Source organism: Olea europaea, chromosome 18 (genome assembly GCF_002742605.1).
Source record: "Olea europaea var. sylvestris chromosome 18, O_europaea_v1, whole genome shotgun sequence".
Lineage (NCBI taxonomy): Eukaryota > Viridiplantae > Streptophyta > Magnoliopsida > Lamiales > Oleaceae > Olea > Olea europaea.
Genome location: NC_036254.1, coordinates 17,518,042 through 17,535,400, shown reverse-complemented (window position 1 = coordinate 17,535,400; position 17,359 = coordinate 17,518,042). Strand labels below are relative to the sequence as shown.

Genomic DNA, 17,359 nt, shown 5'->3' with positions numbered 1-17,359 from the left:
TCATCATCCCACAAGGGCGGATAACTCTGCCCGTCAAGATGGGTTCAGCTTCTCTAGTAACCCAACACTTCATAGAATTCTTGGCGGTCGATCACAGATCGACCTACCATGGAGTATTGGGAAGACCCGCCTTGAAAGATCTACGGGCTGTCACCTCCATTCACTACTTGTGTATGAAATTCTTGACTGAACATGGGATTGCCATGGTACGAGGCGACTAGATGGGCTCCAGGGCATGTTACTTAAACTCTTTGCGAAAATCGAAGCCACGAACTGTTAATGTGATCATAACTGAAGTTGCCAGCGAACCTAATTTGGATGTGGAAATGATCGACGCCCCTGAATAAGGGCATACCTTCGAACAAAAGGAAGACGTCGACATAGAAGAAACCCTTGAGGAAGGGCACCCTCTTGATGAATTAAATCCCCGGATCAGTGACTCCGAGCTAAATCCAACCACAGTAGAAGAACTTGAGACCTTCGTCGCCAACCCAGAGGACCCCAGTCAGGTCCTGCGAATAGGAAAGGCACTGTTCCCCGAAGCAAAATAAGAAATGGTGAGCTTCCTAAAAAGGAACTTGGATGTCTTTGCTTAGATGCATGAAGACATGGTGGGAATAGATCTAAGGATCAGTTGCCATCATCTTAATATCAACTCCTCATGTGCCCCACATAGGCAAAAAAGACGTGCCTCAACTAGTAGCGATACAAGGCACCCAAAGACGAAGTAGACAAACTTAGTCGCAGCGGCTTCATCAGAGAAGTCATCTACCCGAAGTGGATATCCAACTCGATCCTGGTGAAGAAGCGCAGCGAAAAGTGGAGGGTATGCGTCGACTTCACAAACTTAAATAAGGCATGCCCTAAAGACAGCTTCCCACTTTCAAGAATAAACCAACTTGTAGATTCCACCGCCAAACATGAACTCTTGAGCTTCATGGATGCATACTCAGGGTATAACCAGATACCTATGTTTCGACCCGATGAGGAGGCTACGTCATTCATCACAAATAGAGGACTATACTGCTACAAAGTCATGCCCTTCGAATTGAAAAATGCTTGAGCTACATATCAGAGGCTGGTCAACATGATGTTTGCCGAACTCATTGGCAAAACCATGGAAGTCTACGTGGATGACATGCTAGTCAAAAGCCTTCAGGCCAATGAACATTTAAGTCACCTCGACCAAACCTTTCAGATACTTAGAAAATATAAAATGAATTGAACCCCCTCAAGTGCGCCTTTGGAGTGGCTTCGGGTCAGTTCTTGGGATACATTGTAAACCAAAGAGAAATCGAAGCGAACCCAGTAAAGATAATGGCCTTGCTTGAAATGAGATCACCTCAGAAACTAAAGGAGGTTCAAAGCCTCAATGGCTGGATAGCAGCACATTAGTCATTTCATCTCCAAAGCCATAGATAAAAGCATACCCTTCTTCAATATGCTAAATCAAGGAAAGAAGTTCCAATGGACTTCTGAGTGTGAAGAAGCCTTCCAAGTGCTGAAGAAGCACTTAGGAGAGGCACCTATGTTGTCAAAACATCAATCGGAAGAGCCACTACTACTGTACTTGGCGATTTCGGACGAGGCGATCAGCACTGTCCTAGTCAGAGAAGAAAATGAGCACCAGTTACCGGTATACTATGTCAACAAAGCACTCCTTCCAGCTGAAACACGCTATCCAGACATGGAGAAATTGCCACTCGCTCTCATCACAACCTCAAGATAACTGAGGGCATACTTTCAGGCCCACTCAATTGAAGTCCTCACCAACTTCCCATTAAAGCAAGTGTTGCAAAGACCGGACGCATCAGAACGTCTACTAAAATGGGTGATCGAGCTTAGTGAGTTCGACATACTGTTCTGACCTCGACATGCCATCAAGGGCCAGGCCCTTGTAGATTTTGTGGCTGAGTTTGCCAAAGTCCCAGAAATGGAGGCGACAATGGAACTAGCTGAGTCCCAAACGTGAAAACTGTTCGTAGATGGATCCTCAAGAGAGGTCGGCTCCGAGGCAAGGATCGTCTTGGAAAGCCCCGAAGGCCACAAGGTAAATTGCGCAGTAAGGTTCGGGTTCAAAGCCTCAAACAACACTGTCGAATATGAGGCCCTTCTAGCAGGCCTTAGACTGGCAAGGGAAATGCAGGTCAGAAGGCTCCTAGCAAGCAGCGATTCTTAGCTTGTAGTGAGTCAAGTAAGTGGAAACTTCGCGGCTAAAGACAGTAGCATGGTTGCATACTTGAAAATGGTTTTGGACCTAGTTCCTCATTTTGAAAGGTTCGAGCTGATTCAAGTCCCACGCCTAGAGAATACTCATGCAGAAGCCCTGTAAAAACTGGTCAGCAGCAAGGATTCAGAGCTATTAAAGATTGTACCCATTGAGCACTTATCGAAGCCCTCCATTTTCGGAGGTGAAGAGGTGCTATGGATAGAAGGCACCCCGATATGGATACAGCCCATCATCGCCTACCTTAAGGACCAATCACTACCAGCTTCCAGAAGCGAGGCAAGGAAGTTAAAAAGGAGGGTTGCACACTTCTCCTACAAGAAGATGTCCTTTACAAAAGAGGCTTTGCCTCGCCACTTCTTCGATGTATAGGAAGCGAAGAAGCTATGTATATACTCAGGGAAATCCATGAGGGAATTTACGGGAATCACTCCGAAGGAACGACTCTGGCACACAAAGTGCTCCGGCAAGGCTACTTTTAGCCGACCCTGAAAAGGGATGCTTGCCAGTTTGTCCAGAAATGTGACAAGTACCAGTGCTTCTCAAATATTTAAAAGCAGCCTTCTCAGAGCCTCTCCGTAGTGACCAGCCCTTGGTCGTTCGTCAAATAGGGCATCGACTTCATTGGTCCACTCCCAAAAGGAAGAGGAAGCGGAACTTTTGCCATTGTCGCCATCGACTATTTCATCAAGTGGGTTGAAGCTGAACCTCTTGCCAAGATCACCGAGGCGAATACTACAAAATTCGTCTAAAGAGCATCATTTGCAGATTCGGGATTCTCCACTTCTTAGTATCTGACGACGGGAGACAGGTCGACAACAAGAAAATACGAAGCTTATGTGACAAATTGGGCATAAAGAAGGACTTCTCGACGCCTCATCACCCACAAGTAAATGGGCAAGTTGAGGCGGTAAACAAAATAATCAAGCATACCCTGAAAAGGAAGCTTGACACCTCAAAAGGGGCTTGGGTCGATGAGTTTCCCCACGTCATCTGGGCCATCAGAACAACTACCCGAACTGCAACAGGGGAGACACGTTTCTCCATGACCTACGGAGCCGAGGCCATGAGCCTGATTGAGGTAGGGGTCCCATCGCACCGCCGACTACACTTCAATGAGATCAGTAACGACGAGGCTCGAATGAGTGAACTCCACCTCCTTGAAGAAATGAGGGATACCTCCCAGGTAAACTTAGCAAAGTATCATGGAAAGATGACCCACTATCATAACTCCAAGGTCAGAAATCAGACTCTTCATCTGGAGGACCTCGTTCTTAGAAGGGTCTTCCAATCATTAAAGTCAATCGGGTCCGGAATGTTGGGACTAAATTGGGAAGGTCCTTACCACATACGCAGGGAATCCCGACCTGGTACTTTTGAAATTGAAGACATGGCAGGGAAAGTACTCCCTAAGGATCGCCTCGCTAATTGCCACGCATCTCGGCCTAGGGTAGCAGGTACGCTCGTCAAGTTCTGGTAGGATTAGATCTACACTATCTGGGATCCTATATTCAACCCTAAGTCTCTCCAAGTCGGCACCCATTAGCTTAGAGGGGTAATCCGACACCCCCCACTGCACAGATGTGTCAGCTGGGCTATCTGGCCTCTTCCATAGGTTCTCCCCCCCAATAATCGCCTCGGCTATCTCAGAGGAGGTCGCCAAAACGGGCTCATCCATCCTCACTAGTTCCAACCCCCTATCCGAACTACCACTATCCTCAAAAGCCATTTTCAGAAAGGAAAAGTTTCAAATACTTACTGAAACTTCCGAAAAAGTATGTCCCGCTATCGAAAATGGTCAAAAAACAACGTGAGTCACCGGAAACTAGGATTCTCGTCGAAAATTGCTTGAAGATCATCGAAAAATGTAAAGATTTTGAGAGTATGTGGGGATTTCGATTTCGCAAAAGTAAAAAGATCAAATAACGCTCAAGTCCGCCTTTTATAGAGCGTCCCAACTCATCTAACCGTTGAATTTAAATGCAATCAATCTAGGTCGTTCGTCGCATCATCAATCTAGGTCGTTGAAATGAAATGCTAGATTAGATCTACACCTAAGATCTAGCTGTGACCTTCACGCTCACGCTCACGCGTCACCTCGATCAACATCAGTCGTCTACAATAAGTAGCCGCAACAGCCTTTTCTGGGAATGGGCACCGCGCCCAACTGTCGCCTTGGAAATACGCGACAACTGTCAAATCATTTAAAGTCAGAGTTGCTCGCCTCAGATTGAGCTCCTCACACAGTTTTACAAAGTTTAGACGCATCTGATGCGAAGTCCCCTGTGGGTCATCACCTCGGAAGCTGCGTTCCCTTCTAAACTTTACAAAGCTTTAGCCATCTCCCAATGCGTCGTCCCCTGTGGGTCGTCGCACCGGTGGCAGATGAGCTCCTCACACAGTTTTACAAAGTTTAGACACATCTGATGTGTAGTCCCCTGTGGGTCATCGCCTCGGAAGCTGCGTTCCCTCCTAAACTTTACAAAGTTTTAGACATCTCCCAACGCGTCGTCCCATGTAGGTCGTCGCACCGATGGCAGATGACTTCCTCAACTTTACAAAGTTTAGACGCATCTGATGTGGAGTCCCCTATGGGTCATCGCCTCGGAAGCTGCGTTCCCTCCTAAACTTTACAAAGTTTTAGACATCTCCCAACGCGTCGTCCCCTGTGGGTCGTCGCACCGGTGGCAGATGAGCTCCTCACACAGTTTTACAAAGTTTAGACGCATCTGATGTGGAGTCCCCTATGGGTCATCGCCTCGGAAGCTGCGTTCCCTCCTAAACTTTACAAAGCTTTAGCTATCTCCCAACACGTCGTTCCCTGTGGGTCGTCGCATCAGTGGCAGATGAGCTCTTCACACAGCTTTACAAAGCTTAGATGCATCTGATGTGGAGTCCCCTGTGGGTCATTGTCTAGAAAGCTGCGTTCCCTCCTAAGCTTTACAAAGTTTCAGACATCTCCCAACACGTCGTCCCCTGTGGGTCGTCGCACCGGTGGCAGATAACCTCCTCAGCTTTACAAAGTTTAGACGCATCTGATGCGAAGTCCCCTGTGGGTTATCGCCTCGGAAGCTGCGTTCTCTCTTAAACTTTACAAAGTTTTAGCCATTTCCCAACGCGTCGTCCCCCGTGGGTTGTTGCACTGGTGGCAGATGAGCTCCTCACACAGCTTTACAAAGCTTAGATGCATCTGATGCGGAGTCCCCTGTGGGTCATCGCCTCGGAAGCTACATTCCTTCCTAAACTTTACAAAATTTTAGACATCTCTCAACGTGTCATCCCCTGTGGGTCTTCGCACCAGTGGCAAATGACCTCCTCAGCTTTACAAAGCTTAGACGCATCTTATGCGGAGTCCCCTGTAGGTCATCTCCTCGGAAGCTGCGTTCCCTCCTAAGCTTTACAAAGCTTTATCCATCTCCCAACACACCGTCCGGTTGGCAGCACATCGGTCTCGGATAAGTCCTTCCCTTACATAGTAATGAATCTTTAGCGCCTCTGCCTAAGGTCAACGCTTCGGTGACACACACAAAACCGACCCATAAGTTCTCACAAACCATGGTCCCCACCCCAAGGCGGACATATCCGATCGGGAAAACAAGTCCACCCATAATATAAATATTCATGCCCGAACTTGGGAGGGCCACTGTTACGCCTCTATCTGAACCACTTCGAAAAGTCTCCCTCCGCGTCATACGAGGCGTTCAACACCCATCCGAAGCGGTTACGAAGTGACGCCACCTCCAATATTGTTGATCCGCTAACACATTGCGAGGCACGGACAATCTACTGAACCGACCGAAGTGCCCTCGTCCCTGAAGCCGAGGCGCAGTACATTCCAAGGTTCTCTGTCAGAAGATCCGCTGCTAAAGTTTAATTGATTTGACGTCTCCGTGAGCCTAGATGATGCGACGTATCAACTTTATGTCAACTCAACTCAGGAGAAGTAATTACCTGCCCACTCTATAGACGCGGCTGATTGACGCCTATGAGCAGACATCTCGCACCGTCAGATGCATACACGTGTCCCACATCCAACAGTTCTCCTCACCTATAAATACCCAAGGTTTGACAAGAGGTAAAGGTAATGAAACTCTTACAACATAACTTTCTATAACAAGCAAATATATATTCTTCTCCCTTTTATTTAGTACAATCTTGGTATTGTTCCGACCACCTGAGGCAAATTTGACCGTCGGAGTGTATGCGGCCGCCACCACTCCTGTTGGTTCTAGCCGTGTGCATCTGACCGTGCGTTGACTGTGTGCAGGAAGAAATACGTGGAATAGCTATCGATTGGCCACGTGGAGGGTCCGATTTGTGAGGTCAACACTATTATTAGCAAGTACATTTCAATGAACCACGAGAAGAGGGTGAAGATGGCACTGATCTGTTGATGAATTACATCAATGAAAACGATCAAACCCAAGTTCATTTCAATGAACCACGAAGAAGAGGGTGAAGATGGCACTGATCTGTTGACGAATTACATCAATGAAAACGATCAAACCCAAGGTTGGAAACTCTTGGAATTCATGGATCCGAGGACTTGTACAGGAAAATTGTTGCTGCTAAAATAATCCATAATTACCATGTTCGAGGGGCGGGGGGAAACTATGTAGCCCCCAATTGCTTCATTGTTCTCAACATGTAGTGACGGTTCTACGTGGGACAAGCCATACTTAATCATCAAATAAAAAACATAGGCCTAACTGCACCAAAAATTCAATTATTCCGTTACGATGACAATAACTAATTTGGCCTTTAGGTTTTGTTAAAAGTCCAATCAATATTAGCACACACAGGACATTCATTTGATGAATCTTGACTAGATACGATTAGCTATTAGGTGAACAACATTCTAACAAGATATCTAACATTATGCTTATGTACGAGGTTGGTAACTTTTTTTTAGGTATAATTAGGTTTTTTATGACTTTTCACCAAAAAGGAGCGGCAAAAAGAAAGTTTCAGCTACTTTTATAATTCTGGTTGTGGCAGTTGAGCATAAATGTACACCATCCATTTATGTCTATACTATTATTTTTAAATTTACAACACATCAAAAAGCAAATTAATGTATTTCTGATGTAGATTTTTAACAAATGAAGTTGATAAAAGTTGATGGATTTCATTAAAAAGTGGATAAAAGTTATGTGTTAAATGAAATGTATTAGTGTCCGATTTTAAGAGACCCCCTCAGATCAAGTGTGGACCCACTTCAAAGTAATCAAGGAGGCTCAAGTGTCAGAAATTGATTTGAGGTTGGATCATAGGGCTTACCTCGTCAGGACAGTCTAAGTTGCCGTCATTTGAAAATATCATCATGAGTAAACTGGACAATATTAGTCAATGACATCAGAGTCACATTTCACGGCATCAGAGATTAGAAAGTTTTACCCTTGACATTAGCATCACCATTTTCACCGATCAGAGGGACGGAAGCAATATATAATTGCCTAGGTTCCAGACAATGATAATCTATTTCATAGACTACGACATAGAACTATGATGGTCTTCCAAAGCCAACCTTCCCAACCAATAAAATCCTTACGAACTGGGCGATGAAACACGGTTCGCCAGAACAGTATTATTCTAAAATTTTATTTATGTCTTGAATTATTCTAATTGATAAGATAATAGCTAGTGAAGGAAAAAGAAATTACGGCAAGAAATTAGTTAAGACACAATAATAAATGACATCCATATTTAAGTAGATCCACTGACACAATAATCACTCGTTCATATAAAACATGGAAATAGAAATTACATTGAGTTGCAATCATTTTCTACCACTAATTATAATTAAAAAATATAATAATAATAACATCAATAGGTAGTATGCATGAAAGGAATCCCTCTTTAGAAAATTTCAAGTCCATCTCTTGCTAACCCTAACCTTCAATCCATGTTCCATGTAGAGAATCACTGAAACATTAGGAGTCACAGGGTGCCCTTCCACCACTTGGATTTGGTAGTTATGAATTATGGCAGCCGCAACGGATTTCAACTGTGTGAAAGCTACTTCTTTCCCGAGGCAAGTTCTTGGTCCGGCGTTGAAGGCCAAGAACTTGTACGAAGGCTCGTATTTGATAGTCCCGTGCTCGGTGATCCATCTTTCAGGCTTGAATTCCTTGGAGTCCTTACCCCATATGAACCCCATTCTTCCCATGGCATAAAGGGAAAACATAACCTTCATCTTTGGAGTAACATAATGACCACTTGGAAGAGTAACAGGTTGAACAGGAGACTTATGCTGGAATGGAACTGGTGGATATAGCCTCAGTGATTCACACAATGCACTATGTAAATAAACTAGGTTTTTCAATTCTTCCACCTGAAAGATCCTCCATTTGTTACCTTCCTTGGTTGGTATAATGGAATTCAGCTCTTCTCGTATCTTCCTTTCGACTTCTGGATGTGTAGAAACTAGCCAAAGAAACCAGGTGAGAGCTGAGCTAGTAGTGTCACGCCCCGCGATCATGAAATTCAATATGGTGTCTCTCAAGAACTTGTCATCACAATCCAATCCCATGCTGTCGTCTTCATTGATGTACGATGTTAACAAATCTAATCCCTCTTCGTCTCCATCAAATTTTCCTGGTTGACTTAGTTCTTCGCGTTTCCTTGACACGTACTTGCCTATAACATTGTCCAAGACACCCCAGGCTTTAGTTAGCTTATGCTCATGTCCAATATTTAGCCATTTTTCCAACTTCCATACACTTTCTGGCAAGCAATGGCGCATGAATAGGGCTTCTTCCACCTCGTCCATGGCCTTGGAGAAGGGAACATCAGGAAATTCAATCGAAAGGCACCCAGGATCATAGCCTGTGACCAATATACAAGTAGTATCAAACGTGAATCTCTGAAACAAATCTTGTAAATCTACAACAAACCCTTGTTCAGCTACGTGCTCAAGAACTGGAATAAGCCCGTTCACCACTTTCTCCGAGCTAGTTCTTATCAAGAACTTGCGAAAATGCTCGTGATTTAGCAAAGCTCGAGCCTGTTTCCTTTGATTCTTCCACAAATCCAAGTCAGTGTTGAAGATTCCATCTCCCAAAACTTCGAAAATTTTCTTGAACTCAGGACCTTTAGGGAAATTCGCAAAGTTTGCACTCATGATAAAGTGCACATTGGCTGGATCCACAGTGCCAAGAATGTCCATATTAGCAAACCAGAGACCCTTAATAAGAAAAGTACCCCCAGACCACTCAAGAACATCTGCACACCGTTCATGAAATCGGTGTACATGGAAAAATAGGCTTGGAAGCGTACCTACCAGTGGCCAGTTCCATGGCATCTGACCATTTATGTTTCTAAAACTCCATATAAAAAGGAAGCACAAAATTGCAAGAAAGATTTCTGCATAACCTAAAATAAAAGCCATTTTCGACATAAATTTTAGCGCAGTGTGCTTTCACTATGAACTTAAATAAACCCCAGATGGCCTATTTGTAACCATGTAGATCTTTGGAGTGTTAAAATATACTAAATATTTAAAATTATGATTAATTACTAGCTAGCCTAGATTGATGTGGTAGTTTATCAGTTTATCACATAACTAAAGGAAATATTAACCTTTTATTGTAGATTCTGAATAATCAAAGATATGAATTAGTTCGGTAGTCTCTTTCTGAGTAGGAAACTGAAGTGACATAAACATAATTAATTGGCATGCCACACAGTTAGAGATATAGTTTGGTTAATCGCATAACCTACTTTTAGACTAATTCTCTACGATTGTAATAAATTATTATGGTTTTAGATGCATCTGTTTTGCAACTGTAAAACAACTTTTTTCTGCACTTGACAAGTGAGACCTTGGAGAATATGTTTGATTTGTCCGATCAAACGATACTTTGAAGAACTCTTCTACACTTACAGAAGATAAGGTCACAGAACGCTTACAGACATCTCACAATTTCTAGGCCCACACACATTTTTGACATTTTTTATACATCATGGGGTCCACACACATGTCTCTATTCTGGTGGAGTTCTGTAAGAAAGTTTCTGTACATATGGAAAAACTCATACTTTGAAGAAGATGATAGGTAAACATGACGTATGCCTTTCTCGTTTCTGGCTCTAATTGATTTATCTGATCAAATATGGTGAACGACTAAAAAAATTTCTTGTTGCGATTGAGAATTCCCTAATGAACACAAAAACAAACAAGATTTATTGAAATTCTTCTCAATACGAAACTGCGTCATTTTTTATAACTTCAGTAATTTACTATAATGAAAAAGATTTATAAGACAAAACTGTATATCCTAATAACTTGAATACAAAATTTTAATGAGGATTCCCATTTATAAAATAAATTTGGGTAAAACCGAAATCATAAAACTCCGTAGAACGAAAATCATTAGATTTCACTACTTAACCATTGTTGAAAAGGAGAATTTCAAGTTTCACGACGATATTCCTATTTATTCTTTATTTCGAATTCTCATTTTTGTTCATGTTACCACTTACCAAATATTGCTTCATTATGTACACGTCTAAAATTGAAAATGTTTAAAAAGTAGTACTTATTTGGGGGGGAAACCATTTTTTTGGCTAATTGTCAATGAAACTACGCCAAATGGAAATCTGTAAAAATTCTGTGAAAGTTTTCCTGTATATGTAGCATTGTTTTATGATTTTAAGGAACGATCCATTCATTTTGCAACTAAAGACAGAAACTTTAACTGAAAATATTAAAAACAAAGCCCCTGTTTTGTAGGAATTAAAATCAGATTTTTAGAAGATTTTGATAAAAGTTGATAAAATGTATGGTTGACAAGTTGTGAATCCTATAAAATAGGTGGTTGATATTAGTTGTTAACTTTGACTTAGATTAAAATTTGAATTTTAATTACTAAACAAGGGCAAAATCCAAAATATGAGATTAAAGTTGATGGATCACATAAAATGTGATTAAAGAATTAATTGTTGAGTTTAACTTAAATTTTTATTAACCATTTTAACTAAGCCCCATTTAAAAAAAATGCATTTTGCAATAGTGTTGTTAGGTTTCTAGTGTATTTGCAATTCTTTAGACAAATGGATTGATGTAAAAGAGTTGTAAAAGTAAAAAAAAAATCTTTTGGAGTTGGTAGTATAGTTCTTGAAAGAGTTTAGGTTATCCAAGAAGATCACATATGATCATTGGAATNCATAAAATGTGATTAAAGAATTAATTGTTGAGTTTAACTTAAATTTTTATTAACCATTTTAACTAAGCCCCATTTAAAAAAAAAATGCATTTTGCAATAGTGTTGTTAGGTTTCTAGTGTATTTGCAATTCTTTAGACAAATGGATTGATGTAAAAGAGTTGTAAAAGTAAAAAAAAAAAATCTTTTGGAGTTGGTAGTATAGTTCTTGAAAGAGTTTAGGTTATCCAAGAAGATCACATATGATCATTGGAATACAATTAGAAATCTAAAGGATATCAAAGAGCTGCACAAGTTATGTTCCAAATTCTCAGTCGTAACTTAAAACAAATTTTTCGCATAGGAAACATTGAAATTTGGACAAGGCTATTTCTAGAAGATTTGTAGCTCTTTGAGTGAGCTTTCCAATGCATTTTGAATTCCTCAATCAGTTATCGAAAAAGAAAGTTATGATAAAAATAATGACAACTGTTCAGCTGTCACTAGCTACTCGCTCGACCAACATTTGTATCCGACCAAACCCTAGGTCGCAATTTGAAGAGTTTTATACGGCCCATAATACCTATTTGCCCCCATCTATAAATACCAGTGTCATTGACAAAAATTCTAGGGTTGCTCATTGTGCTTTGACATCTATAATACTTTCATATCATTGTTCAAGAGATCCAAAGCGCAATTCATTAGTAAATCCATCATACTCATTCTTGTGATCCGGCAACCAAGTTGTCGAAAAACATCACATCTTTGTAATCCAAAACACCTGACTTTCTTAATTCATTTAGGTAGAGACTCTTTCATTGGGGAATTGAGAGAGGTGGATTGAAGTGCAGTTACAAGCACAAGAACATACGGTTTTTGGTGTTCCACTTAGAGAGACATTCAGTATAAGACCAGGAGGTCGTAGGAGACAGTAAATTGGGCTGTAGGAGGTAGATCATGAAGTCTAGTAGTAGGCTAGAGGTATCTACGATAGTAGGAGGTTAGAGGAGGTAGATCATGAAGTCTAGCAGGCTAGAGGTATCTACGACAATAAATCATGAGACTGTGACAGCGAGTCTTAGTGGATGCAAGAGTTGGAATTGTTGTGTATTCCCTAAATTGTTTATAGTGGAGGTAACTGACTTGGTCCCGGAGTTTTCTCACGTTGGGTTTCTCCGTCATCAAATTTTGTATTCTTTATTTTGCAACAATTTATTATAAATTACGGTATTCAAATATAGGATTAATTGAATTGTATGCTTGATCATTTAGAAACTAATTAAAAGTGACGTGTTTGCTTTAATTAGTCAATTCCACACGTAAGGTCAAACTAATCGGTAATATAGAACGTAAACTTGATAACACTAAAATTTGAATTGGTGATCACAGAGTCCTGCTAACTTTCAAGCGTTATCACAGTGTTCTAGGCGAGACTTTTCAGTTATGATGAAGAATGTGCAGTTAAAAAATAAGAAATTTTTTGAATTTGCGTATAATATTATTTTATTGGAGAATGTGTGATTGAAATGTAGTCAAATCAGTGTTCAAAAATGCATTTTGATAGAACATAAGTTATAAATCAAACGGAGACTTATTATGCTTGGAAAAAAATTTAGTAGGAGAGTGATTTAGCTTATTTGGTTACTGTTACCTTTCTTTCTAGGTTCGGGAAAGTTCCTTGGAGGTGGCTCCCAACATGAGATAAATGCGTCAGTCGGAAGGCACTTTAGTTATATTAAAAAAAAAAAAAAAAAAAAGTTGAACCCCAACTTTGGGGGCCCCCACTGCCCTATCTCTAGAGCTTTGTGAAGGAGGTAAATGGCGAGATGTGCCCCAACAGGCCAGGGAACAAAAGTTGCATGTACACTGCGCCTACAAAGAGTCTAATTTCATGCCTCGGGAATCTAACTCACACACTGCGACTGTCAGCAAAACATGAGATAACCATACTCCTGTCATTTGCACCATTGGGCTATGCCTCGGGGGCAACACTGTATTTATATTTATCGTGAGGGTAATGGTGTAGCAGATTCTGGCGTTTTGAACACCTTGCATCATCTATTTCACTGGGTGATGGATAATACTTAGCCCTGTTTGGTTTAAATAAAAATTAAATATTTAATAGATTTTAACATAAATTAATGAAATGCGTAATTGAAAAATTGCGAATTTAATTAAAAGTATTGTTAAAATTAACTGGTGACTTTAATTTAAATTTTTATTCATATTATTAGACAAACGGGGCTTACTTTTATTTCTATATTATTTCTAAGGATATTTATTGCAGCCATGTTATAGCTTTCAGTAAACGTGTTTTCTAATATTCATTCTAGTTGGAGCTCAAACCAAGATTTATCCGTTTCTTTAGGATTTGCTTATAAATATGATTTCGATATTCGAATCCCAAGTAATTCTCTAAAAAATCTCAAAGATGTAACTTTTTAGTCTATGCATGAGGAAAAAATAAAGAAATGCATATAGTAGAGTGTTGCAATAAAGTTTGACTTTGAATAAAGTCACTTAATCAGGCTTAAAAACAGAAAGTGAAAAGACAGACTAATGTATCAGAAAATGATTAGGTATTTTTGTTTATAATTTTCTAACTGTTCAATCATGCGTTGATACGTATTCCATCTGAATTTGAGTTTGGATGTGTAGCATGATTGTTTAACTTTTATTAGAGAAAACCAATGAAGTAGACTTCGTAGTTGATGTGGCACCGCCACACCATTTCTTATCAACGTCACAATTCATAAGGGGTTACGAATTACGATTGCTTAAAGAAATTCATACATATGTAAATAGATAAATTGCGTAGAGAAATTTATACACATAAAATATAGACAAATAAATTAAATGTAATATTGTTCTAGAAATATTCTAATCGGTGTAATAACAAGACAATATTATTATCTTAAGTGTTCAAACTATAATGTATTTGTCAAAAAGAAACTGAATTTGGTCATGTATACAATTTGAAAATCGTTTAGTGACTAAAATTCATGCTTCTTCTCTAACAAAATAAATTTTTAATAGAACATTTTGACAAAGCACTTGAGACATAAATTCTGAATTAAAAATCTAGTGAAGACATTTAGGGAAAAATAAATCATTTAGTCTAAATATAAATAAGCTTATTAAAGATAATCTAAATAAATAAATTCATTAATTTTCTTGGAATGATTTAACTACTAAAATTAAATAATTAGAACGTTTTTGGACGTGTATGTATAATATTTTGGGAGTAATATACGCTGAACTGACTTGAATGTCACAAACTATTTTTCACATAGTATATTAGATTCCATTTCACGAAGTCTATTTTGGGATTGCCACCAGTATATTAAGGCGTGTCTAATTATTATTTTTAAATTTTACGGAATTTATTTATTTATATTTTTTTTTTGGGAAGTCTATTATTTTCGTAAAATGGAATAAGAAAGAAACGTAAATGACTCGATATTTAAATTATGTCTAGGAAAGGGAGTAGCTATTAAATATAATCAATTTCAACAGTCTAGTCACAAAATGGTGCTTTTCCTTTGATCTTGATTTGGTCGTCTAACTTTCAAGTCCGTTAGGACCAGGATTTGCCTTTCTCATCGGACCTTGGCTTTAATAGATTCTTTGGAATATTTTTGGTATTCTTCTGGCTTATAAATAAAATCTAATCTTTTTTAATAATATTCCATCTACACTAATAAAATATTATCTTCTATTGATTAAGGCCCCGTTTGGTAGGAATTTTTTGCCCCAAAAAATTGATTTTTTGACCGTTATTTTATTATTCAAGCCGTAATTTTTTATTTCTTCTCTCACATGTGGACCCCACTTTTCTTCTAACGGTTAAAAAATCAATTCTCAAAATCTCTACCAAACAGGCCCTAAGCATAAATTGGTTAGTTTATTCCAAATATTATTCCCCGGTAATTTCAAAACTGAGTAAATATATTCCTAGTCGTGTTTGTTTTCGTCTTGCTTCAGTTCTAAGGTTAAGTGGATATTAAAATTGTGGCAACGCATCTAAAAGTATTTTACTTGTCACTGGTAAGGACTCGTATGGAAGGCTTAGAAGCTTTTGCTTCTACTTTAATTTCCTAAAAAAAATTATTTTAGATTAGTTTTCTTTAAAAGTTTTTTGAACCACACAAAAAACTTTGAAAATTATTCTAATATGTACAAAGTTAACATCATAGTTTTAAAAATAACTTTTGATTTTTTAAAAATTCTGTCAAATGGGTACTTAGGGAGGGCTGAGCAAAAACATTAAAATAAATAAATAAAGGAACTAAAGTGATATAGGTAAACGAAAAGGCAACCATGGGCTGAAAAGAAAAGAATTAAAGAGTTTGGAATTTTGCTATTTGTATTCAAGGCGTCGACACGCTCAATTATAGGCCCCTCACAAGAAGGGAAGCCTACGCCGAATAAAAAATGCACGGCCCCCTTGTTGTGAGAGGCGTGTCAACGCCCTGGTACATATAGCACTACCCAAGAGTTTGACCAATGAGCTCAAAAGCTTTAGCCCCTGTTTGGCTTTCGTTTTTTTCAAATTTTAATGTTTTGAATAGTGTTTTGTTAAAAAATGTGTGATTAAAAAGAATGAAAAGTTTTCGATTTACGTGTAATATTATTTTATGAAAAATTGTGTGGTTGAAAATAAGAGAGAAAAATTGGAAGAAAATGGGGGCCAAATAGGGGCTCAATAGGTTAACAGCACAATTTCTAGGCTAAGCCCATATTTGTTTCTCATTATTTGCTCATTAAAATAAAAAAATATGATCGTTATCCATCACATCAAGTCACCATATTTGATTTTCTATCTCTTATATGAAGCCTATAACGGCTATATTTTTTCATTCTCATTCTTAGATTAAAGTGACTCAAACAGGGGCTCAATAGGGTTAACAGCCTTTGGTCCTCAAGGTGTGCAAAAAAGTTTGTAATTTTCAACGCATAAAATAATTGTGGTACAAAAATTTAACCTCTACATAAAGAAAATATCGAACCTCAAAATTATTGATTTGCTCAAAAAAAAAAAAAAAATTGATTCCGTGCATAAAAAAAATGAGAAATGTTAGTTTCAACTTTATTAAAATAAAAATACAAAAATAAAAAATAATAATAATAACAATAAAAATAATCAACAAAAGAAGTGATCGAAATAAAAAGACAATTCAAAAGAAAAAAGAACTAGAAACAAAAAAAAGAAAAAAAAAAAAAAGAAAAAAACGAAAATAAATAAATAAAAATGAAATGAAAACGGTTTCTGCTAAAAAGTTATAGGAGAAACCGAGGAACCACAATTGGTTTCTGCACATGGCAGTGCAGAAATCAATTAGAGTGTGTTTGATTACATCTATTTTCCATAAAAAATATCAATTTTTCACCCAAATTTCTACTTGAAGTGTTTGATTGCTATTTTTTTCCATGAAAAATATTTTTCAACTTTTGAAAATATGCCTAATTTTCCTTGTTTTTAAGAAAAACATTTTTCTTGGGTAGAGGTAATTTTTATTTTTCACAAAAGATGGAAAATATTTTCTTTTCTAGGTGATATTTTCCATATCAATCAAATACACTCTTAGTGAATTGGTTTGTTGGTTATCGCTACTGCAGCGGAAACCATATAAAGAAAAAAAAAAAGAAATAGAAAAAGAAAATAGAAAATAAAAAAGGGTAAACCTAAGGTTTCGGATTCTGCCAATGGTTTCTGCTTTCTGCTAACTGGCAGAAACCAAAGCAAATTTGTTTGGGGTCCTGCCATTGGCAGAAACCAAACACGTTTGCTTTGGGCCGCGGAAACCAATTTTAATTTTTTGGTTTCCAAAGAAAAAAAATATTAAAAAAAAATCTTTACCTTTATTCGCAAAATTTAACAAACTTTTTTTCAAACTTCATAATTCTTGCATATAAATAGGTAAATATTGGACTTCACTTAAGCCCAATTTACCTTAAAACATAAAAAGTCTGTTCAAATCAAATTTGT

General features: G+C 38.5%; 1 protein-coding gene across 1 annotated transcript; it reads right to left on the bottom strand.

Moving 5' to 3' along the window:
• Window positions 1-7,947: 7,947 nt before the first annotated feature.
• LOC111367643 (alkane hydroxylase MAH1) lies at window positions 7,948-9,688 on the bottom strand. Its single transcript, XM_022988628.1, has one exon. The coding sequence runs from the start codon at window positions 9,624-9,626 to the stop codon at window positions 8,097-8,099; it is 1,530 nt and encodes a 509-aa protein (XP_022844396.1). The 5' UTR covers window positions 9,627-9,688; the 3' UTR covers window positions 7,948-8,096.
• Window positions 9,689-17,359: the final 7,671 nt, after the last annotated feature.